The 26,123-nt window shown below is 46.3% G+C and overlaps 1 protein-coding gene across 1 annotated transcript in view; it reads right to left on the bottom strand.

Annotated features, from left to right (window-relative positions):
- The window catches only part of farp1 (FERM, RhoGEF (ARHGEF) and pleckstrin domain protein 1 (chondrocyte-derived)), a 265,170-nt gene that overhangs the window by 11,804 nt on the left and 227,243 nt on the right, over nt 1-26,123 (bottom strand). Inside the window, exons 20-24 of the mRNA XM_078546027.1 lie at nt 24,509-24,577; nt 22,901-22,990; nt 20,835-20,917; nt 17,328-17,446; nt 15,021-15,184 (exon numbers count right to left, since the gene is read on the bottom strand). Of these exons, the coding sequence (XP_078402153.1) occupies nt 15,021-15,184; nt 17,328-17,446; nt 20,835-20,917; nt 22,901-22,990; nt 24,509-24,577 (525 nt within the window). The remainder of the gene's footprint in view (nt 1-15,020; nt 15,185-17,327; nt 17,447-20,834; nt 20,918-22,900; nt 22,991-24,508; nt 24,578-26,123) is intronic.

Raw genomic sequence — 26,123 nt, 5'->3', positions numbered from 1 at the left:
CTCTCCATATTCCGCAGAAGCCTTCATAGGGTTAGATCCCATTTAAACTGACTAGAACCTCACTTTACAACCTTGGGGCTTTCATATTTACTTCCTTAACTGTCGCCAAAGGACTGTGCTGTGCCTTCGAATGTGATCAACATTGCTTGTTCATGTTAGCGTGTTGTCAGCTGTCGTGTGTACAAATTGAAGCAGCTTCTTAGTTTCACATTTGGAATAGTTTTGGATAGTTAGATTTTGACGGCCATTATTTGCTCAATTAACATATTTGCTTACGTAAGTTATTAAGTAAAAAAAGTAAAAATAAAGTAAAAAAAGTAACTGAGATGACTCTTAAAAGGTGTCCCATTAAACATCCTTAACAAGCAAACCATGAAATATTTAATGATATAAACTTGGCCTGGATTTCCTGGTCCTGCCAATGGCGGGTGTCGTTGCAGGCAGGAGAAAATTTGGAGAGCGGCCAAAGGTCAATTGACTTTTGGCTGCTCTCCAAATTTTTCCCTCACACTCACGATGATGGCTGCAGCTGGTGGGACTGGAAAATCACGTCCTTTTTAAAAATTATTTAAGACCATGTATCCTAGCCCCTTTCCACATCATTTTTCTGCATTGTCGATGTATCCAGCCCTATTTTGCATCCGTAAGGCTCCTCACTAAGGCACCTTTGACAGCACCTTCCAAACCCGCAACCTGTATCATAGAGGAGCAAGGGCAGCAGACACATGGGAACACCACCAGCTGGAAGTTCCCCTCCAAGCCACTCACCATCCTGACGTGGAAATATATCGGCTGTTCCTTCTCTGTTGGGTCAAAATCCTGGAACTCCCTCCCTAACGGGCACTGTGTGTGTACCTACACCACATGGACTGCAGCAGTTTAAGAAGGCAGCTCACCACCACCTTCTCAACGGCAATTAGGGATGGGCAATAAATTCTGACCTTGCCAGCAATGCCCACATCCCATGAATGAATAAAAAAAAAATCATGATACACAGTCTGTTCTCATTAAATTCACTTAGATTTAAAATGCCAGAGTTTCTGGCTCACTCTACTGGATTCAAGCTAAAGAAACTCAGCCATATTTTTTGATTGATGGTCAAGATTCCATTTGGCTTTCAAATGATACAGCTTTCAATTTTTCGCTTATGTTTTCAATTACTTTGTACCATGGCCGCAACTGTGAATTTGCCTTCACTTTTGGCCTGAAGATGTGACCTATGGCTCTGACTTTCCAGACTATAACTGGATTATTAACATTAGAGGATCCCAAATGGGGTGGCAATAGAGTTCTCTTCAGCATTTCTAGTCTGATTTTATCCAGTTAGGCAATGAGGAGTCTGCTAACTTGCGGATTGGTGTGAGGAGGTGGAATCCATGAATATCCCAAAAACCAACCAGGAAACCTAATTCTGATCAAAATCCAGTGCTTTGCAATGGAATATATTATGTGGAATTTTACAGAACAGAAACAGGCCATTTGGCCCAACTGGTCTATGCTGGTGTTTATGGTCCTGACAAGCCCCCTCCCACCTACCTCGTCTCATTCTTTCTTTTTTAAAAATACATTCAAGGTATGTGGGCTACGTTGGCTGGGCCAGCATTTATTGCCCATCCCTAGTTGCCCTTGAGAAGGTGGTGGTGAGCTGCCTTCTTGAACTGCTGCAGTCCATGTGGTGTAGGTACACCCACAGTGCTGTTAGGAAGGGAGTCCCAAGATTTTGATCCAGCGACTGTTAAGGAACGGCGATATATTTCCAAGTCAGGATTGTGAGTGACTTGGAGGGGAACTTCCAGGTGGTGGTGTTCCCATCTATCTGCTGCCCTTGTCCTTCTAGATGGTAGCGGTCATGGGTTTGGAAGGTGCAGTCTAAGGAGTCTTGGTGAATTCCTGCAGCACATCTTGTAGATGGTGCACACTGCTGCTGCTGTGCATCGGTGTGGAGGGAGTGAATGTTTTTGGATGTGGTGCCAATCAAACGGACTGCTCTGTCCTGGACGGTGTCAAGCTTCTTCAGTGTTGTGGGAGCTGCACTCATCCAGGCAAGTCGGGAGTATTCCATCACACTCCTGACTTGTGCCTTATAGATGGTGGACATTCCCTTCAACATATCTTTTTAATTTTCTCCTGTTTTTCTAGTTTCCTCTTAAATGTATCTATATTATTCACCTCAACTGCTCCATGTGGTAGCTAAAAGTCAATTGGATTTATTAGTGACAAGCCCATGCTGAAGGTCCCTTATCTTGGGCTCACCTACAAGTGGAAACATCGTCTTTATATCAACCTTCTCCCATGGGTCTATACATGCACAGTCATCAGATGACAACTTTTTAAATGACCAATCTACTATCCCAGAATCACAGAATGGTTACAGCACAGGAGGAGGCCATTTGGCCCGTCATGTCTGCACCAGCTCTCTGAACGAGCAATTCTTCTAGTGCCATTCCCCAGCCTTCTCCCCGAAGCCCTACATATTCTTCCTTTCAGGTGATAATCCAATTCCCTCTTGAATGCTGAGATTGAACCTGCCTCCACCATACTCTGAGGGAGTGCATTCCAGGCCTTAACCACCTGCTGCGTGAAACGTTTCTCCTCATGTCTCCGTTGATTCTTTTTCCAATTACTTTAAATCCTTGCCCTCTCGTTCTTGATCCTTCCACCATTGGGAACAGCTTCTCCCTAGCTACTCTATCCAGGCCCCTCATGATTTTGAAAACCTCTATTAAATCTCTTCTCAACTCTCCCTTCTCCATGGAAAAGAGTCCCCACTTCTCTAATCTATCTACATAACAGAAGTTCCTCATCCCCGGAACCATTCTCGTGAGTCTTTTCTGCACCCTCTCTAATGCCTTCACATCCTTCCTCAAGTGTGGTGCCCAGAACTGGACACCGTACTCCAGCTGAGGCCAACCCAGTCTTTTATACAATTTTAACATAACCATCTTGCTATTACACTCTATGCAACTACTAATAGAGCCTAGGGTACCATATGCTTTATTATGCACGCTCTTCACCTGTCCTGGCACCTCCAAGACTTGGGCACATATACACCCACGTCGCACTTTAAGGGGCAGATCATTTGATTATTTGTTCATTTGTTTTAATTGCTACTCAAAAGAGTATACACCCAGGTCCCTCTTCCCCTGCACCCCCTTTAGAATGTCGCCAGTGTTGAAATAACATTAACCTATTTTACTATCAATCGCGTTAAAGGGGAAACACTTATTATGAAATACTACGTGAGACACCCAACAGAATATGACACAAGAAATTAAACTTATGAATGAATAATTTCTAATTCTCTAGATTATAACTAAGGTTTGGGTTATGCTGAGTTTTGCTGTGAAATGGACCTGCTTTGGTTTAATAATGCTTAAACTGGTGTGGTTTAAACCCAGCCTAACTTGACTCTAGAGTCTAGACCATTCTGCCTAGGGTTAAGGCCATGACTCTTGATGAGGGTCGCCAATGCCCCAGGATTGCCCTGGACGCCCCAAGAATTAAAGACCAATCTCCAGGGCATCGCGGTGAGCAGAACATAGGAGAAAAATCATCGTGTAAAGGAAATTTTTTTTTTTCAATATTACTTCGGGATACTGTGAAGCAGGCTTATGGGAGCTGTGTGTGTGTGTGTGTTTGTTGGGTGTGTGTGACTAATTTAATTAAACTGAAGACAGTCAGACTGCAAGGTTTAAATCATCAAACGGCTAAGCTGTAAAAGCAGGCATTTTGAAGTGGAGATGGGCGAGCTAAGATGGGATGCCAGTAGAAACAGTGTGAATAGGAATTTGCATGAGGAGATAGATAAGGAGTTGAATTTTTAGCCGTTGAATTTCAGAGAGACATACAGGAAGTTTTACAACTGGCAAAGATCATAAATAAATAAAGCAAAGTTATTAAGTTTATTTTTCCCGAAAGTGGTGGCCATAATGATGATGATGATGGGCCGAAGGGCCTTTTTCCATGCTGTAGACCTCTATGACTCTAATGACGATATGAAAGGTTTTTAGGTTATGGGAAACGGAAGGAGAAAGATAAACCTCTCTCTCACCGTCCAGTGTCATGAGCAATCAATCATCTTATCAGCAGGAAATTGTCGGCCTTAAAAGACAGAACGGATCAAGGAGGATGGGAAAGATTAGAAAAGGGAAGAAGTATATAGACTGTTCCACTGGGAATTTTCTTCATAGGCTGAGATTTTTGGGCCCTGCCCGCAGCTGGGATTGTCTGGTCCCCACCAAAAGCTTTCGGCTGGCCCGCCACATTCCCCCCGCCCCCCCGCCAGGCGGGGACAGAAAGTCCCGGCCTTAGACCGGAGAAGATTAACGGGAGATTTAGTAGAGGTTTAAAGTTATAAGGGGTTTTGCTGGAGTAGTTAGGGAGGAACTGGTTCCAGTGGCAGGGGGGCACTCAGTAAACAGAGGGCACAAATTCAAAATAATTGGCAAAGGAGCAGGGGGAAGAAAAGAAGGATGTTTTTACGCAGTGAGTTGTTGTGATCTGGGAAGGGCAGAGGCAGATTCAATGGCAACTTTCAAAAGGGGAATGGCCGTAAACTTGGAGGGGAGAAAATTGCAGAGTTAATGGGCATCGGGGAGTGGGACTAATTATACAGTGTGCTCAAAGTGCCAGCAGAGGCATGATGGGTCGAATGGTCTCCTTCCCTGCTGTAGGATTCTATGTTTTCACAGCGTCTAACTGAAGGAGAGAAGCCTTCAGCTAGAATACGTTCTCCCATCACAGAAAATATATGGTTGTCAGAATGTCAGTCAAACTGGAATATTTATAAAGCTAACCTGTTTTCTCATTTAACATTCTGAAAGTCCCTATACAGTGATATGTTACTGCAAATATCTACATGCTGTGTAATGGGCCATTTGACATTTTAAAATGTAATAATCGAGAGGCCCAGGCTAACGCTCCGGGGACACGGATTCAAATCCCACCAAACCAGCTGGTGGAATTTAAATTCAATTGATAAAAATTTGGAACTGAAAGCTGGTCTCAGTAACGGTGACCTTGAAACTATCATCGATTGTCGTAAAAACCCATCTGGTTCACTAATGTCCTTCAGGGAAGGAAATCTGCCGTCCTTACCCGGTCCGGCCTTCACGTGACTCCAGACCCACAGCAATGTGGTTGACTCTTAACTGCCCCCTGAAATGGCCTCGCAAGCCTCTCAGTTCCAGGGGCAATTAGAAATGGGCAACAAATGCTGGCCTTGCCAGCGACACCCACATTCAATCAAAGAGTAAAAAAAAAAAAATTATAACCAATATAAGTTGAAGTATTAATCACATTTGTAGAAAGAATTCAAACTGACCCAGAAAAATATAGCACTTTGATTTTTCAATGAGAGGATGTGTCACATTCTGAAACCAGTGGGAATCCTGATGTAACTTACTACTGTTCTTTATCACTCCACTACTTGTAAACGTGCCTTCAGCTACCTAAGTCGGGAGCTCTGGAATTCCCTCCCTACACCTCTCTGCCTCTCTTTTTCCTTCTGGGTACCATACTTGAGGAAGGGTGTGAAGGCTACAAAATTGGGGAGGCTACAGAGGAGACTCACAAGAATGATTCCCGGGATAAAAAACTGTGGCTATGAGGATAGATCGGAGAGGTTGGGACTCTTTCCCTTGGAGAAAAGAAGGCTGAGAGGAGAGGTAGTCAAGATCCTGAGGGGTACAGACAGGGTAAATAGTGAGGAGCTGTTCCCATTCAAGAGAACATCAAGAACTAGAGGGCATAGATTCAAAATAATTGATAAAAGGAGTAACCGTGATGCGAGGAAAAATTTTTTCACCCAGAGGGTGGTTGGTTGGAGTCTGGAACAAACTTCCTGAAAGGGTGGTGGAGGCAGGTTTGATCGAGGTATTCAAAAGGGGATTGGATTGCTACCTGAAAAGAGAGAATGTGCAAGGTTACGGGAATAAGGCAGGGGAGTGGGACTAGATGGAATGCTCTTTCAGAGAGCCAGTGCAGACTTGATGGGCCAAATGGCCTCCCGAAAGGCACATGTTAAAACCTTCTGCTTTGACCAAGCATTTGTCAACTGCCCTAATATATCCTTATGTGACTTGGTGTCATAATTTGTTTCTCTAATGCTCCTGTGAAGCACTTGGGGCATTTTGTTATGTTAAAGGTGCTATATAAATAAAGGTTGTTGTTGCTGCTGCACTTTGAACCCCGCCCGGCAGGTCAGTTATGAATTATATTAGTAAACGGTATTGCAGTCCATATAAAATGCTGCTTTCATTCCGTGAGGTACGACTGAATTTAAATTCCTCGCATTTCCACAAACCGATATCCGGCCTCTTGCTTAAAGCCAAAAGTTAATTAGTGGGCAATTTAAATTCAGCCTGACTGTGTAATTGAGCTTCCAGTTGTGATTTGACAGGACAAGCCATTACAGCATGTTTCAAAAGTTAGCAAAAGAAAGATTTTGCAATTTAATTACAGCCTCGTTTGCTAAATCCAAGTGCACGGCAGCTGGCCGGCTTAATTTATTTTTTACTGTTACCTCGATAATCCTGAAGTAATCATAAAAGGAGAGACTCTGCACTCGGTACCAGCAGACATGAGATATGGCAAGAGGCCGGTGATTATTGATCAGTCCAGAGGGGAGAGAGGAGGCAGAGTCACTAATAGTGGCGACTTCTTCTATCACACCAGCAAGACAGTAAGAACAAAGGGAGAGAAGACAGAGACAGACTGTAAACGATGCAGGGAGTAAGGAGAAGACAAACAGTTTTGTAAATGAGTTGTACGTTGGGTTGCCAACCCTCCAGAATTGTCCTGGAGTGTTCAGGGATTGAAAGTTGGTCTCCAGGGGCACCGCTACGAGCAAACTCAAGAAAGAAAGAAATAACAATTGGTGTGTTTCTTTTAAAGAAAACATTTCGTTGAGAACTTTTGCTTATTGCATGTATTATAAAAAAAAATCCAGTGGAATTGGGGAGATAAGACTGAAGTTGACAATCATCCAATCAGGTAATGAAGAGTGGGTTTGCATTTTGATTGGCCGTGGGAGGGCCGGGTGTCACATGTTGGCTGACCAATGGTGTTGGGGTGGGGTGGGATCATGGTGGTGGCAAACCGCAGATCAGGCGATGACATCTCCAGGAATACGGCCAATGAGAGTTGGCAACCCTATTTGTAACATGCACACAAACATGTCCATCTGTGCAACAAGGAGAAGAGTTAGATCTTGACAGGATGCCTGAAAAAGAAAACGCTTTAAAAAGGAGCCAAACCAATTTTACCTTAAGGATTTATTCAAGACTTCGATCTGTTTATGTGATTTTCTTTTTAAAAAGCAATGCAAAAGGCCGACGTCATTAATGATTTGTTGCATATGAGCTGCCAGGTCTGTGCCATGCACAAGGCTAGAAATTTCTGCCAACAATACATAGAAGTTTACAGCACAGAAACAGGCCATTCAGTCCAACTGGTATTTATAGTCCACACGAGCGTCCTCCCACCTCTCTTCATCTAACTCTTTTCAGCATTCTCCTCTTTCCTTTTATTTATCCTTTTCTGCTTAAGCCGGCCTGTGCCATTCATCTCACCTGTTCCATGTGGCAGGGAGTTCCACATTCTCACCACTCTCTGGGTGAAGAAGTGCCTCCTTATTGGGAATATTCATGACTATCTTACATTTATAACTCCTAACTTGGCTCTGTCTCTCCCCCACACAGACGGAAACACCTTCTCTCGTGTCTACCCTATCAAACCTGCTTCATTTTTTTTAAAGACCAATATCAGGCCCACGCAGTAAAGTCAGCAAGTGAATGCCCGATTCTAATCCTAATTCTTCAACAGCTGTGTTGTGTTAACACCCCCATTAAGTGAGCGGACTGAAGGAAGTGAAAATAATATTTTAAACATTGCATCTGTTGAAACCACCAGCAGTAGTTTCTAGCACCTAATCACGACAGACAGAACAGGACAGGACAGAAGATAATGCTTCAATGTGTATTTATATTTAAAAGGAGGGTTATACATGGACTAACGGTCTATCATGACATTATTTCCCTGAGAAAGATGCCCTGGCAATTGTCTCGCTTTATCACCTCTATTCCTCGCTGACCTACACTGGCTCCTGGTTAAGATTTTAAAATTCTCCTTGTTTTCAAATCTCTCCATGACCTCTCCCCTCCTTAACTCTGTAATCTTCTCCAGCCCTAAAACCCTGGTATCTGCGCTCCTAATTCTGCTCTCTTCTGCATTCTCAATTTTAGTCACTCCGCCGTGGGTGCCTCTGCCATGACTTGCCTAGGCCCCAAGCACTGGAATTCCCTCCCTACGCCTCTCCGCATCACTTTCTTCCTTTAAGTCGCTCCCTCAAAAACCTACCTCTGTGGCCAAGCTATCGATCATCTGACCTGATATCTCTTCATGTGGCTCGGTCTCATGCTTCGTTTTGCCATACTCCTGTGAAGCACCTTGGGATGTTTTATTACGTTAAAGGTGCTATATAAGCATAAGTTGTTGTTGGTTAGTGAGAATGTTTTGACTGGATGAATGGGAAACAAACAAACTTAAGAAGTATTTAGGTGAGCACTTGAAACGCTATAGCACACAGGGCTATGGGCCAAGTGCTGGAAAATGGGATTAGATTGGATAGGTGCTTGATGGCTGACACGGACACGATGGGCCGAAGGGCCTGTTTCTGTGCTGTATAACTCTATGGCTAACATTCAGAATAATTAAATAAAGAATAAGCAGTTCAGAAACTCATCAACCTGTTACCCTTTAAAACAAACCAGCCTGTTAATAAATAGCATATTCTCAGTCTAAAGAAGAAGTCACATTATTCTTAAAACAACATTGGTTTAGCCAGAGAAGGACAGAAACAGGTATGGTGAGGTACTGTGGAGGAGCCATAAAGAAGGATATCAGAGGGTACAGCAGTTTCAGGTGTTTGGCAGAGAGACTTACTTCACTAATGTGTGGGAAGAACAAATAAAATGTGACACAAAGGACATACACCAGTGTGTATCCAGAAAGCAGGAGAAGGTTCTCCCCAAGGAGGGAAAAATGAAGTAAGTGGATCCTAAATGATGACTTGAATCCCACAAAAACCAGAATCTTCAGGCAGGCAGAGAGACAGGGATTCCTTCCAACTGAATTCATTATTTACCAAGCTGTTTATTTGGTCCCTGGGACATTAATTATTAGAGCTGAGTTCAGAGGATCAGAGAATTACTTTACGTTGGCTCCATTGTTTAAACAGAAACAGCCCAAGTTTATTGGATGCATCCTCGCCTCACAGGCAAATTTTGGAGTTTACCCATATTGGTAAACAATTACCCTCCTCTCCATCCACAGATGTTTAAGCCCCCCCGACTGTAAAATAAAACAGAAAATGCTGGAAACAGTCAGCAGCTCTGGCAGTATCTGTGGACAGCGAAACAGGGTTAACGTTTCAGGTTGGGATGACCAGAAAGGCCCTGTTGTCACAATGATACCATTAGGGATCGACACTGAACGATCAAATAAGAGCATTAAGGGATAGAACCCAAGGGTGAAAACAAAAGCAATTGGAGGGGAAACCTGAATCACTGGTTGTCCATAATCCCCACACCAAACATATTGGTCAAGGCACAGAAACGGTTTGAGGTTGACAGTGTCAACAAGTTGTAAAATAATGATAACGGTCACCCCGACCTGAAACGTTGGGCTAAATATTACCGGGGGATGGAGCGCTCATCCCACCGGGAGAGGAGTCGCATGGAGCTGACCCGCTCCACACCAGCTCGCTCCACACTGACCCGCTCCACACTGACCCAGCCCGCTCCACACTGACCCGCTCCACACTGACCCAGCCCACTCCACACTGACCCACTCCACACTGACCCGCTCCACACCAGCCCAGCCCAGCCCGCTCTACACTGACCCGCTCCACACTGACCCGCTCCACACCAGCCCAGCCCAGCCTGCTCCACACTGACCCGCTCCACACTGACCCGCTCTACACCAGCTCGCTCCACACTGACCCGCTCCACACTGACCCGCTCCACACTGACCCGCTCCACACTGACCCGCTCCACACTGAACCGCTCCACACTGACCCAGCCCACTCCACACTGACCCGCTCCACACTGACCCAGCCCGCTCCACACTGACCCGCTCCACACTGACCCGCTCCACACTGACCCGCTCCACACCAGCCCAGCCCAGCCTGCTCCACACTGACCCGCTCCACACTGACCCGCTCTACACCAGCTCGCTCCACACTGACCCGCTCCACACCGGCCCAACCCGCTCCACACTGACCCGCTCCACACCAGCTCGCTCCACACTGACCCGCTCCACACTGACCCGCTCCACACTGACCCACTCCACACTGACCCGCTCCACACTGACCCGCTCCACACTGACCCGCTCCACACCAGCCCAGCCCAGCCCGCTCTACACTGACCCGCTCCACACTGACCCGCTCCACACCAGCCCAGCCCAGCCCGCTCTACACTGACCCGCTCCACACTGACCCGCTCCACACCAGCCCAGCCCAGCCCGCTCCACACTGACCCGCTCCACACTGACCCGCTCTACACCAGCTCGCTCCACACTGACCCGCTCCACACCGGCCCAACCCGCTCCACACTGACCCGCTCCACACCAGCTCGCTCCACACTGACCCGCTCCACACTGACTCGCTCCACACCGGCCCAGACAACTCCACACTGACCCGCTCCACACTGACCCGCTCCACACTGACCCGCTCCACACTGACCCGCTCCACACTGACCCGCTCCACACTGACCCAGCCCACTCCACACTGACCCGCTCCACACTGACCCGCTCCACACTGACCCGCTCCACACTGACCCAGCCCGCTCCACACTGACCCGCTCCACACTGACCCGCTCCACACTGACCCGCTCCACACTGACCCGCTCCACACTGACCCAGCTCCACACTGACCCGCTCCACACTGACCCGCTCCACACTGACCCAACCCGCTCCACACTGACCCGCTCCACACTGACCCACTCCACACTGACCCAGCCCGCTCCACACTGACCCGCTCCACACTGACCCGCTCCACACTGACCCGCTCCACACTGACCCAGCCCACTCCACACTGACCCGCTCCACACTGACCCGCTCCACACTGACCCGCTCCACACTGACCCGCTCCACACTGACCCACTCCACACTGACCCGCTCCACACTGACCCGCTCCACACTGACCCGCTCCACACTGACCCACTCCACACTGACCCAGCCCGCTCCACACTGACCCGCTCCACACTGACCCGCTCCACACTGACCCGCTCCACACTGACCCTCTCCACACTGACCCGCTCCACACTGACCCGCTCCACACTGACCCGCTCCACACTGACCCAACCCGCTCCACACTGACCCGCTCCACACTGACCCAGCCCGCTCCACACTGACCCGCTCCACACTGACCCGCTCCACACTGACCCGCTCCACACTGACCCAGCCCACTCCACACTGACCCGCTCCACACTGACCCGCTCCACACTGACCCGCTCCACACTGACCCGCACCACACTGACCCGCTCCACACTGACCCGCTCCACACTGACCCGCTCCACACTGACCCGCTCCACACTGACCCAGCCCAGCCCGCTCTACACTGACCCGCTCCACACTGACCCGCTCCACACTGACCCAGCCCAGCCCGCTCCACACTGACCCGCTCCACACTGACCCGCTCCACACTGACCCGCTCCACACTGACCCAGCCCGCTCCACACTGACCCGCTCCACACTGACCCGCTCCACACTGACCCGCTCCACACTGACCCAGCCCACTCCACACTGACCCGCTCCACACTGACCCGCTCCACACTGACCCGCTCCACACTGACCCGCTCCACACTGACCCGCACCACACTGACCCGCTCCACACTGACCCGCTCCACACTGACCCGCACCACACTGACCCGCTCCACACTGACCCGCTCCACACTGACCCGCTCCACACTGACCCGCTCCACACTGACCCAGCCCAGCCCGCTCTACACTGACCCGCTCTACACTGACCCGCTCCACACTGACCCGCTCCACACTGACCCAGCCCGCTCCACACTGACCCGCTCCACACTGACCCGCTCCACACTGACCCGCTCCACACTGACCCAGCCCGCTCCACACTGACCCGCTCCACACTGACCCGCTCCACACTGACCCGCTCCACACTGACCCAGCCCACTCCACACTGACCCGCTCCACACTGACCCGCTCCACACTGACCCGCTCCACACTGACCCAGCCCACTCCACACTGACCCGCTCCACACTGACCCGCTCCACACTGACCCGCTCCACACTGACCCGCTCCACACCAGCCCAGCCCAGCCCACTCCACACTGACCCGCTCCACACTGACCCGCTCCACACTGACCCACTCCACACTGACCCGCTCCACACTGACCCGCTCCACACTGACCCTCTCCACACTGACCCACTCCACACTGACCCGCTCCACACTGACCCGCTCCACACTGACCCGCTCCACACTGACCCAGCCCGCTCCACACTGACCCGCTCCACACTGACCCGCTCCACACTGACCCGCTCCACACTGACCCAGCCCGCTCCACACTGACCCAGCCCATGGCCAAAAAGCGCTGGGGGTGATCCAAGCCGGGGCAGCGTGGGATCTCTGCCCCACACTGGGGAGGACATCCCCCCTTCGGGAGCTGTCGGCCAATCCGATTGGCCAGCAGCTCTGTCAGACCCGGCAGCACCAACAGCGCATTAGTGAGTACGGCCGGGACTGCAAGAGGGACAAGATGGCAGCCCAATGGATCCCCGGAAACAGGTAAGTTTGGGTCTTGGGAAGGGTGGGTTTGGGCAGATCAGGGAGGGGGTTGGGTATTGGGGGCAATGGGTTTAAACTAGGAGGAGGGTAGGAAAAAGGGGGCTTCTATCTTAGTGGGGGCTGTCTCCCCCGATCTGCAAAGGGCAGCTCCCGAAGATAGAACCCCTCTTCCTTCCCGCCCTTTCCAGAATTCATTAAAAAAATCTGCTGCCCAACTCCCACTTGACTGCCCACGTCAAACGTTTTATGGCAGCGTAACATCAGGGTCAATTATCCATCTAAATATGGCAGCCCCCACCTCCACCCCTGTCTTACGGGGGTGAGCTCGGGTATGGTTGGGAGGCAGGTGGTGGGCCCTATGTTACATAGCACCTCCTCCCCCCCCACCACCAGCTCCCACCAAAAACACACCTGGCGGTGACACATTAAAAAGCAGCACGTTAACTGTTTCCCTCTCCGCAGCCTCCAACCAACCTGCTGAGCATTTCCAGCATTTAAAAAATTTTTATCTCGGAATTGCAGCATTTGCATTATTTTGCTCTTGTATAAGCCCCAGCAGTGTTGGCCAACTGGAATTATCAGCGTTTAGCAAGTTGCAAACCATATCGTAACATAGATCCATACTTGCTTCCCTTATAATTTGCTGTGTTAATTTCTTTTTTCCAAATCTACTCCTGATCATTTTTAAAACTCTCTGAGCTCTGTGTCAGTCTAAATCCTAGCAATAAAGGACATTTCCAGACTAATTTAGTATCTGCAAACTTTGAAAATTCTGACAAGTAATAGAGCTCCTCTTTTGTTCATCCTTGGGACGTGGGGGTCGCTGGCTGGGCCAGCATTTGTTGCCCATCCCTAATTGCCCTTGAGAAGGTGGTGGTGAGCTGTAGGTACACCCACAGTGCTGTTAGGGAGGGAGTTCCAGGATTTTGATCCAGTGACAGTGAAGGAACGGCCAATATATTTCCAAGTCAGGATGGTGAGTGGCTTGGAGGGGAACTTCCAGGTGGTGGTGTTCCCAAGTGTCCTTCTGGGTGGTAGTGGTCGTGGGTTTGGAAAGTGCTCTTGAAGGATCGATGATGAGTTGCTGCAGTGCACCTTGTGGATGGTACACACTGTGCAACAGAGGGAGTGAGTGTTTAAGTTGGTGGATGGGGTGCTGATCAAGTGGGCTGCTTTGTCCTGGGTGGCGCTGAGATTCTTGAGTGTTTTTGGAGCTGCACTTGTCCAGGCAACTCATGACTTGTGCCAGGTAGATGGTGGACAGGCTTTGTGGAGTCAGGAGGCGCGTTACTCAGTGCAGAATTCCCAGCCTCTGACCTGCTCTTGCAGCCACTGTATTATATATGACTTGTCCAATTAAGTTTCTGTAACATATTTTTCTAAAGTTTGAATCTTATTTATGGTCCTTCAATTCTATTGATAATATTTGCATTGTCACTCTTCAGGTACTTAAGATGATGGTAGCCACACAACTTGCATTGTCTGGTCAACCCATGACATGTTAGTCTGAGATGACTGTTCACCCAGAGTGAAAGGGGACCCCTATTTTGAACAAAACACAAAACTTTGGCACAAGTTCTTGGCAGGAAAATCCTTCCAAGCTTCTCCCAGTCCGCGAGTGTTACCTTGGCAAAATTGCGGTGGAGATAAAGGGGACTACAGCAGCTCATAGAACCATACAGCACAGAAGGAGGCCATTCAGCCCATCATGTCTGCTTGAAGGAGCTATTCAATTAGTCCCGCTCCTCTGTTCTTTCCCCAAAGTCCTGCATTTTTTTTCCCTTTTCAAGTATTTATCCAATTCCCTTTTGAAAGTTATTATTGAACCTGCTAACCCTGGTCTTTCAGGCAGCACGTTCCACATCACAACAACTCGCTGCGTAAAAAAATATGTCTCCTCATCTCCCCCCTCTGCTTCTTTTGCCAATTACCTTAAACCTGTATCCTCTGGTTACCGACCCATCGTTCCAGTTGGAAACAGTTTCTCTCAATTTACTCTATCCAATTTTTTGAACACCTCAATTAAATCACCTTTCCCCCCCGGCGTTTTGAGCCTGGAACTCATTGCTCGTCAGAATTTTGAAAGCGTGGAGTTGGAGACAAGACTTATCTTAACGGTCACGGAACTCATTGACTTCTTCTTAATAAAACTCTGCATGTGTCACATCGCAAAGAGATTCAGATGTACAGTTTTGAGTTGAGATGGCTTGTACCTCCACAGCAATGCTATAATCCACCATTGAAACACTAGTGTTTCTGTGCCAGCAAACGTGCATTGTGGTATTGCCACGATGAGGTGATTGTCTCTCAAGAGAGGTCCTTGAGGCACTTAGATCATCTTCAGACTCGTGCTCTACAGACGTCTCATCGGGCGATTCTAAAGAATTGATCGAAAAGTCCTTTAAACATTTACAATAATCCACCGACCTGGCAACTGTAGAGCTAAACCAACGAGTGGCATTAACATCAGGGAGAAAAAGTGGTGAAAGAACCTTTTGACCCGCACATTGTCGCAAAACACATAAAATTCAGGCAGTAGGTACAGTCACCAGGTTTGGTCAGGTACAGTTTAAGCAATATTATTCTGGAATAGCAGATTCTAGTATTGGTTTGAATTGCACTTGACTTTCAGGCTGAAAGTTGAAACAAATTGAAAGGCTTCAAAGCAGGAGAATGATTCTTTATTGAAAAAAAAAGAAATTCGGAGTATTAAAGGCCGGGATTTTCTAACCCCACCCCCCAACCATCCCCCCACCTCCAACCCCACCCCCACCACCTGCCGCGGCAGATTTGGCAAACCAGCCAAATCTCCGTTGACTTTGGTGGGATGGAAGATCCCGCCCAAGAAATTATTTTCTCTGGTTGGGGGGTGGGGGGGAGTCCAGAACAAGGGGGCATACCTTTAAAACTAGAGCCAGGGCCCTTCAGGGGTGATGTCAGGAAGCACTTCCTCCCACAAAGGGGATTGGAAATCTGGAACTTTTTCCCACGCGAAGCTATTGAGGCTCAGCGTCAATTAAACATTTCAGAAGTGAGATTGGTAGATTTTTATCAGGTGAGGTTATTTGGGGGTATGATGCTGGAGTTAAGATACAGATCAGCCATGATCTAATTAAATGGTGGAGTAGGCTTGAGAAGCTGAATGGCTTCCTCCTGTTCCTTTGTTTCTAACACTAGAAATGGTGAAATCAATGTTTTCTAGTGTGGCAGAGGGTACAAGGGCCATATTGTTCCCAAACTTGTGAGAGACCTAATAAAACAAAAGAGGAAGCCAATACTGGCACTAGAATCCAGAGATCAGAATTCAGAGGCTGAATGAGCTCCTTCTGTGCCATAATGACTCTATGACTTGATAATAAACCTGCAGGCCTATGGGGATAGAGCGAGGGAATGGGGCTGACATGGACACGATGGACTGAATGACCTCCTTCTGTGCCGTAATGACGCGAGACAACCTTGGAGGCACAGGACGAAGGATAAATCTCAGATACAGTGCAGTAAATCAGTAAGAAACTGGGATTTGGCACCGTAACAAATGCAAAGTTTTCTTAGATTGCTGTGCTTTGGGAGTGTGCCTTTAAGTTAGGGTAAAATGAAGGGGGTCAGGTGACCTGTTCTGAAGTCTGCTTAACAACAGGCCTGGACGAAGTGGATGTTAAAGATTGAAGGGGTTGTTTTGCTGGGAAAAGATTGTAAGATGTTCATACTGGAGACAATGGTAGGAGCACCTGTGCTTACAGTGGTTAGACTGGGTAACCCTCAAAGTCCCAGGAAGAAGTTGAGAATGTCAGGTTGTAAAAAGTTATGCTTTAATTTGTCCATTTACTTCCAAGATTAACGAGAATTTGTGGGTTTCTCAGTTGTGTTAAACGTAAAAGGGGAAAGTTCAGTTCTGTAGTTTAAAGTATAAACTGCTTACAAAAATAGTGTTTAGTCAATAGTGCTATTAATTTTCTTATTACAGTAAAAATCTTAAAACGTTAAATCTTGTTGTATCATCCTTTCAGATGGTAACTGGAAGTTCTTTTTAAAAGTTATTGGTCTCTACGGGGACTGTAATAGCACACTCAGGCCTAATTGCATAAGTCTAGATTTGGGATCATTTTCTCAAGTATTTGTTATTCTACTAGGAAGCCAGTCAACAGCTTTGTTTTTATAGATTCAAAACCAATTCATTTTAATGGGTGAAGGATAAAAGGAGTTCCTAAAAATTTTAAAGGGATATCGTTTTTACAGAGAGGCAATAGGCAAAATTTTACAATGAATAGCCCCAAAATTGCACAATTCTATCGCATCCTGAGATTGTTATATTGCACTGTGTGCTCTCAGATGCTGGATCCATCATATTGGTTTGCCTGACTTTTCAAAACTCACCATGAGGTGCCAAAATCACAAATTAGATAATGGGGGTTATTACTTTATTTTAGGTCTAGTGAGAACCCTGAGCTAGTGAACACTGTAACTCAAAGGAAAAACACTAGCCAAGCCTGAGAAACTGTTTCAGCGTCGAGTTCACTTACTGGGGGGTCCATCACTAGGGCTGGGCGTCATCAGTTCACTCGTTGACCCATTGCATTGTTGCGCGAGATCAACAGCCATCTGCAAATCCTCTATCCACTTGTCCATCTCTACTTGGGCACTGATGGAAAAAAAAAACACGAGGTTTTATTCAGATTGGGTGCAAACTACAACTCTGGTCTTCATGAACTTACTCAGTTAGTGATAAAGCATTTCTTCCTGGTATAAGAAAGTTTTGCAATTGCTGTCCACTTAACACTTTACTTCCCAAGTCAGGATTTTGGAACATTGCTACTTCAGCACACCTGTCCATTACTTTGAACCCGTAAGAAACTGCAAGTTGTGTCCACTTAGCGTTATAACTTGCCAATGCGTTAACTGAAAAGGTTGGCTATGCTCACCAATGAAAAATGGCCAAAAACAGATTGAAGAGGATTTTTTGGTGCCTGTGTAACCCTACATGAGTTACTACTTTGAGGGCAGCAGGGGGTAAGGTAAGGAAATTGGAGGGTGGGTGTGGAGGGATAGTGGAACGGCAAGATTGTTTTTTATTACTAACTGTTGTACAACTGGAAAAGCTTATAATGAGATTCGGCTCTTTGAGCCTGCTCCACTATTCGATAAGGCCATGGCTGATCTGATTGTGGCTTCACTCCACATTCCCGCCTACCCCCGATAAACTTTTGACTCCCTTGTTAATTAAGAACCTATCTACCTCTGCCTTAAAAATATTCACTGACCCTGCCTCCACCGCTCTCTGGGGAAGAGAGTTCCGAAGACTCTCAACCCCCCTGAGAAAAATAAAATTCTCCTCATCGCTGTCTTAAATGGGAGACCCCTTATTTTTAAACTGTGTTTCCTAGTTCTAGTCTCTCCCACAAGGCTGAACATCCTTTCAACATCCAACTCTGTCAATTCCCCTCAGGATTTTATACGTTTAAATAAAATCACCTCTCATTCTTCTAAACTCCAATGGACGTAGGCCCAGCCTGTCCAACCTTTCCCCATCATCCCACATATCAGCCGTTTAAGAAGGCAGCTCACCGCCACCTTCTCAAGGGCAGCTAGGGATGGAAAATAAATGCTGGCCCAGCCAGTGAAGCCCACATCCCGTGAATGAATATTTAAAAAATTTTGCCAACCTGAAAATTACCCATTTATGCCTACTGTTTCCTGCTAGCTAACTAATCCTCTATCCATGAAATATTTTACCCCCTACACCATGAGTTCTTACTTTGCGTAGTAACCTTTGATGTGGCACCTGGTCAAATGCCTTCCGGAAATCTAAATACAGCACATTCACATTACCTTATCCACATTGCTTGTTACTTCCTCAAAGAATTTCCTTTTCACAAAACCATGTTGACTCTGCCTGATCACATTGAGATTTTCTAAGTGCCCCGCTATAACCTCCTTAATAATAGATTCCAGCATTTTCCCTATGACAGATGTTAGGCTAATTGGCCGGTACTTTCCTGCTTTCGGTCCCCCTCCTTTCTTGAACACAGGAGTCACATTCACTATTTTCCAATCTGATGGGGCCTTTCCAGAATCTAGGGAATTTTGGAAAAATATGCATCTACTATATCAGCAGCTCCTTCTTTTAAGAACCTAAGATGAAGTCCATCAGGACCTGGGGGCTTGTCAGCTTCTAACTCTAATAATTTTCTCAGAACCCTTTCCCCAGTGATTGCAATTGTCTTACATTCCTCCCTCCCTTTCACCTCCCGATTCATAATTATTTCTGGGATGTTATTTGTATCCACTACAGTGAAGAGAGACGCAAAATATCTGTTTAATTCATCCGCCATTTCCTTATTTTCCATTATTAATTCACTCTCTAGAGGACCAACACTCACTATCTTTGTCCTTTTGATGAGCACCTGAGATGCCAAGTGGAGATTGTTAATCGTCTCAATTGAGGTTAAGTATAAACAGGTGATTGATTGTTTGGTTACTTGAGAACATGTAAAGAGACACCTAATGACACAGGAGTGGAGTGGAGTGAGGAGATATATACTTGTAACGTTTCACTCTGTGAATAAATCTATTCCATGTAGAGACTGGCTCTAGTTTCTTCCTTCACCAACTGGCTATCAAGAATTTAACAGAGATATGAGGTGCCTTTCACATCAGATCTTAGTGGGCAGGTTGATGTGGTGTGCTCCCTGGTCTGGGAATTGTGGTGACAATTGTGCTCAGGTTTTTAATAATTTACTTAATTAATTATTAAACAGACTTCTTGCATAAGACTGGCAAACTGATGTGTAGATTTAACAGAATGCTATCTGGACTCCAAATGTTAAATTACGAGTTGAGGTTGCGCAAACCAGGGTTGCATTCCCTGGAATTCAAAAGGTTAAGGGGTGATTTGATTAAGGTTTTCAGAATATTGAGGGGGACAGATAGGGTAGTAGATAGAGAGAAATTATTTTCACAGGCTCGGGAGTCCAGCTCTAGGGGGAATAGTCTAAAAATTAGAGCCAGACCTTTCTGGAGTGAAATTGGGAAACACTCATGTAAAAGTCGGGCAGAAGTTTGGAACTCTCTTCAGCAAATGGTAACTGATGCTAGATCAATTGTTAAATTTTAATCTGAGATTGATAGATTTTTGTTATCCAAAGATATTAATGAGTATGGGAAAAGGTGAGGTCCTGGAGTTAGGTCACAGATCAACCATGATCTCATTGAATGATAGAACAAACCCAAGGGGCTGAATGGTTTGCACCAGTTTCTGTGTTGCTATGATACTGTATCCTCTTCAGAGCATTTCTCTGCCGAGTGATTAATGCTCCATTTGCAACAGCTTCAAATGCTCACTGCATCCATTTATTCTGCCTTGTGCATAAAGTTGTTCATTATCCATTCGGCCACACGAAGAGGATTGGAAAGGGGTCACCTTAAGATGACAGCTCATTAGCTCCGGGAAGTGCAAATCACAGCTGCAACAGCCAAAAAGATTTCAATCTTTCCAGCCTGATCATGCATACTCGCTACGAAAGGCAAGCCCATCGTCTAAGAAGTAACAACGCTCAGATAACAATCAAGCTATGCGTCTGATCGCCAGCCAGTGACGACACCTGTACTTGCTGCATCAATTGGAATCACACTAAACAAATGGCATCACTAAACTTAACGCACAGTGTTTGGTGTTAATCGCAGGCCCAACAGCTGCCAGTTTACCTGATTCTAAATGCAGGACTACAAGTGCTTTGAAGCACGAGAGCAAATTCTGTCATGTGACATGGCGTACTGTAAAACCACGATGGGCTGAATGGCCCCCTTCTGTGCTATCATCGGTCTATGATTCCATGGTTCTACCCGGTTTGTGAGCAAATGGTTTGGCTCGGCCAAATGGCCTTTTTGTGTTGTGCGCCTCTTCGTTCATTCAAATACACAAGCTATGTTTGTACAGGTCAATTACTCAGCAACCATGTTTGAACACCCGCTCGATTTCACTAAGGCAACGAGCCCGAGGAATTATAACTTGAATGAAGCTGATCCCCTACCTCGCAGCCACAATGATGGACTGACGTTGTCCATTGAGGGTGAAACAGTGAGGGAGTGACCACTCGTCTTCACTTTCCTCAATCTAAAGAGGGAAAGATCAAAAAAACGTCAAACACGCGGACGCCTTGTGCCAAGCGAGTGGCATCGGAATTGAAAGAGTTAAAAAGAGAAGGAAGGAGAGCAGGAAATCTGAAATCAAAACAAAAAAAAAAAATGAAGGGAATGAGCAGCTGGTTGGGCAGCAGATTGATGAAGGATCCCACTGGATTTATTAGTCTGTCTTTAGTTACCAGCTGGAGGCCAGCTGGGACACTTCTGGTTTGGTGGTGAGCAACGGCGTTCATGTTAGTTTATCCTCCGAACTTTATGGTGAGGCTCCCAAACTTTTCTTCCATGTCTTGCGGTAGGACTGCCCCTCAGGTCAAGTGACAGGGCTGAATCCACCTGAGGGGAGGGCTGGAACTGCGGCGCCATCGATAATCACTAATAAATCCAGTAGGGAATTCAGGAGGGTCTTATTCACCCAGAGGGCGGTGAGAATGTGGGAATCGCTACCACAGAGAATGGCTGAGGTGAATGGCTTTGATGCGTTTATGAAAAAGTTGGATAAACACACGAGGGGGAAAGGAATAAAGAAATACGCTGATATGGTGAGGTGAAGAAGAAGGGGTGGGAGCAGATTCGTGTGGAGCATAAACGTCAGCATGGACCAGATGGGCTAAATGGCCTGTTTCTGTGCTGTACAGTACTATGTAACTCTGTAGGAATGTAAATGATCTTCCAAGTCAACATTCTAGCAATATATCCAGAGATAAATCTCTTCACTTCCTACCTCCTGTACATGGGGAGAATATAATTATGGATCAGTGAAGTTGGAATGTATATTATTCCTCCTGCTAAGAAATTAACTGAGGGTTGCAGAAAAGATGGACCCTGGTATGGTGCCTAGAACTGGACAGAGTACTCCAGGTGTGGCCTAACCAGGGATTTGTACAGTGGTAGCATAACTTCTAATCCCACTCAGGGACAGGAATCCCCGCTGGGATCATGCTGTGCACAGATAATGACCTTTGGCCTAGGAAATGATTGAGCTGTGCTGGTGTCCAGAGAGGGAGGGGAGTGGGGGGGGGGGGGGGGGTAGAATATTGGTCATATCAAAAAAACCCACCGTGAAGAGTAAAATCCAACACAAGCGGTGTGTTATCAAAGCTTCAGAAGAAGTGGTAATTAAATGGAGAGGGAGGGAAGGTAGGAGATTCACACTCAAGGCAGGAGGTTCAATTACCTCCGACAATACATCTCTCATTCAACAACAACTTGTTTATTTATATAGCACCTTTAACATAATAAAACATCCCAAGGCTCTTCACAGGAGCATTATGGAACAAAATTTGACATTGAGCCACATAAGGAAATATTAGGACGTGTTATCAAAAGGTTGGCCAAAGAGGTAGGATTTAAGCAGCATCTTAGAGGAGAGGTGGAGAGGTTTAGGGAGGGGATGCCCGAGCTTAGAATCCAGATAGCCACCGAAGGTGGGGGCGATGAAAATCAGAGGATGTACAATTTCTTAGACACAGCTATGTCAGCATATGAGGTGACCTTTAAAGTTTGGGAAAAATCCCTCCACAAACAGAGGTTGACTGATACGCAGAGTATAAAAGTGAAACATTGGCGTGGGGTGTGGGTGGTTATCATTTTGAAAAGTCATTTGCATCCGAAGCAAAGAGTGGTCGTAAACTCCCACGCAGCACAGCCTGCGTCGCCCGCTTGATCCCTCACGCCCAGTTATAAAGTACCAGTGGGTAAAACATGTATTTGTGAGGAGAGAATTTGAGGCTGACTACTAATGCGCGTATAGCAGATCGTGGTTGCAAAGGGGAGGTCGACTTATATGCCAAGTATATGCAAAAACATGATGGGTGGGGCGGAAAAATGGGGTCGTCTTATACACTGGATCGACTTATATGCTGCGATTTATGGTAAAGGAATATACCACAGGATGGAGTTGGAAGTAGGATGACAGCCAGAATCAACTTCAATTTATATTAAACTCAATACTTACAGTCATACCATACAAAGGAATCTGCCCATGAACTTTGAATTGATTGGATGCAGTCAATCCTCTACTTGTGTACAAGAGAATGTCATTGAACTGTAACATTGGGGTGAGGCAAGGGGGAAGAAAAGAACATTTTCTTATTGGACAGTTCCCATGCCTGTGGACTGTAAAGTAAGTACTTCAATTGAAAATTAAACTCTGCTGAATATGTTCATATGAAACACATATAAAAAGCATCTGGTAGCACAGAACTTGAGTATTGCTGAAAAAAGAGACATGTCTCTGATTGGTAGAGGCCACTTGCCAACCAATCAGCATTCTCTTCACATGCAGTATAAATTGTGGTTTTCCTCTTATATTGGTATTCTTGCCAAGTGTCCTGATGAGTGCAAGACAAAAAGCTTCAACATGTCTCTTTTCAGCAATAAAAAGCCTCCTTGCATTTATGTAGTGTCGGCTGTGCCACCGAGTCACAATGTTCTGGGTTCAAGTCCCACTTCAGGGCTTAAGCTCAAAAATCAAGGCTGACACTCCAGTGCAGTACTGAGGTTGCACTGTGAGGACCCTGTCTTTACGGACACTGGTTCAAAACGCACCGCAGAGGCTGGTGGGATTTAAATTCAATTAATAAATCTGGAATATAAAGCTAGTCTCAGTAATGGTGACCATGAAACTATCATCGATTGTTGTAAACACCCATCTGGTTCACTAATGTCCTTTAGGGAAGGAAATCTGCCATCCTTACCTGGTCTGGCCTACATATGACCCCAGACCCACAGCGATGTGGGTGGCTCCTAACCAACCTCTGAAATGGCTGAGCAAGCACTCAGTTCCAGGGCAATTAGAGATGGGCAACAACTACTGGCCTTGCCAGTGATGCCCACATCCCAGGAATGAATAAATTTAAATTCTGCCGTGTGGCATGTTGTACTACACTATTTCAAAGAGGAGTAGGGGGCTCCCCCTTGGTGTCCTGGCCAATATCTATCCCTTAATCGACATTATAAAAATCTGCTGTTTGTGAGAGCTTGCTGTGTGCAAATTGGTTGCCGTGTTTCCTACAATACAACAGTAGCTACACTTCAAATAAATACTTAATTGTCAGCAGTGAGGTGCTCTGAGACGTCCGGTCATTGTGAAAAGTGCTGTATAAATGTAAGTCTTTCGTTTTATTCTTTCACAAACTCAGGATGTCCTCAGATGACTGCAGAGCCAAAGAATTAATTCTGAAGTGTAACCAATGTTGCAATGGAGGAAACGAGGCAGCCAATTTGTGCACAGCAAGCTCCCACAAACAGCAATGTGATAATGACCAGGTAATCTGTTTTTAGTGGTGGTTGGTTGAGGGATAAATATTAACCAGAACCCCCGGAGAGAGCTCTCCTGGCTCTTCTGCGACATTGTGGCTGTGGGATCTTTTACATCCACCTGAGAGGGCAAGCTGGGCCTTGGTTTAGCATCTCATCCGAAAGATGGCACCTCTGACATTTCTTCATTTACTCATTTGTGCTGTTTAAGAATGGTGAAGAATCAAAGAAAACTGGATGTCTAGACTTCCATTTAATGGTGTCCAACAGATAACTCATTCACAATTAATTTTGGTTTACTTACCAGGAAGAACATTCGTTGTTGCAGTCCCTTGGCAGACAGCTTGCTGAGGCATCCTTGCCTAATGAACTCCTTTATCAAACACAGACAGAATAAACATCACCAAATAAATTATATACAAAAACCAAACACCTATGCATGGAAAAATGCGGAATTGGCTCCTAACCTTGTCTATCCTTGCCTCCCTCCTGTTTCTCATCTACATGCTACCCCTCGGTGACATCATCTAAAAGCACGTCAGTTTACATTGACAACACCCAGCTCTGCCTCATCACTGTAGTATTCAATTGTTCTGTGTTTGATTATGCAAGTCTGGTAACTGATCTATGCTCACTGTGCTCGATTGGTTAAACCTGGGCGTGGACTCAGAGCTAAGTAAACAGACACCACAGAAGCTCCTAGAAGCTGAGCTGTAATATGAGTGCAAACATTTTGTGATTGCGGAGATATTTTAAAACTCCTGTAAAAAAAATCTGTTGCACACTTAGAAATTAGTGTCATCTCTGCATTGCTCTGAGATATATAATATACACAACAACTACCAGCTCTCTCGCCTCCTCCACTGTCTGATTTGTCACACTGTTTGCTACAACCAGAACTTTCATTTATATAGCACGTTTAACATACACTTATTTAGCACCTTTAACGTGTACATATCTGCTCCAGCTCTGTAACATCTCCTGTCTTTCACCTGCTGCTGCTGTAACCTGAAAACACTGCCTTTGTTACTTCTCGACTTTACTGTCCCATTGCTTTCCCCAACGACCTCTAAACTTCCACCCTACGCTTCCCAAGCCCTCCCAACCTTTGAGGCGCTGTACTATGATAAAGATGTTGTTTGATCTGTTGGTGACTATCTTGTATTTATGACCTCTTGCTTTGGACTCATTGACAAGTGGAAACATCTTCTCCACGTCTAACCCTACCAAACCCCTTTACGATGTTAGAGCCCTTCGTCAGGTCACCCCCTCAGCCTTCCCGCTTCCTGTGTGTGGAGACTCAGGCCTGTTCAATCTCTCCTGATTGTTGCATCCTCAGCGTTCTGCTGACGTCCTGGTCAACCTTTTCCGCAGAGTGTTGAAGGACAAACCAGTGGAGAGTGGTGTTGAAATGTCAAAGCTGAACACGTTTCTTTGAAAGGTGTGATCGATGTGGTTCTACAACTAACCCCCACACTGCTGTGCCATCAATCATCAAATTCCTATAGACAGTCAGGGTCGGGAGCAGAGTCAGGACTTACACCAGATGCCGCTCAATCTAATTGAAACTAATCAGGAGAAGCAGAATGAAAGGTGATGGAATTTTCTCCTTCTGTCAGGGAGTGTTCTGACTGAATAAAAGACATTCCCTTCTTCATGCTGTTGTGCCAATAAGTTATATATCGGGTCATTTTACAAGACACTCAGCAGCATTGCAGGAAAGGGAAGACAACAACAACTTTCATTTACATAGCCCCTTTAAAACATGATGAAAAATGTCCAAAGACACTTTGCAGGAGCGTAGATCAGAGAGAATTTGACACCAGCCACAACAGGGGCTGGATTTTACACTCCTCCACTGGTGGGTTTGAAGGCGGGAGCGGGGACATGTATAATCCAGTGGGTGGATTTCCCACTGC

This window comes from Cetorhinus maximus, chromosome 7 (genome assembly GCF_964194155.1).
Source record: "Cetorhinus maximus chromosome 7, sCetMax3.hap1.1, whole genome shotgun sequence".
NCBI lineage: Eukaryota > Metazoa > Chordata > Chondrichthyes > Lamniformes > Cetorhinidae > Cetorhinus > Cetorhinus maximus.
The sequence above is the reverse complement of the archived record's forward strand: the minus strand, read 5'-3'. Positions and strand labels throughout refer to the sequence as shown.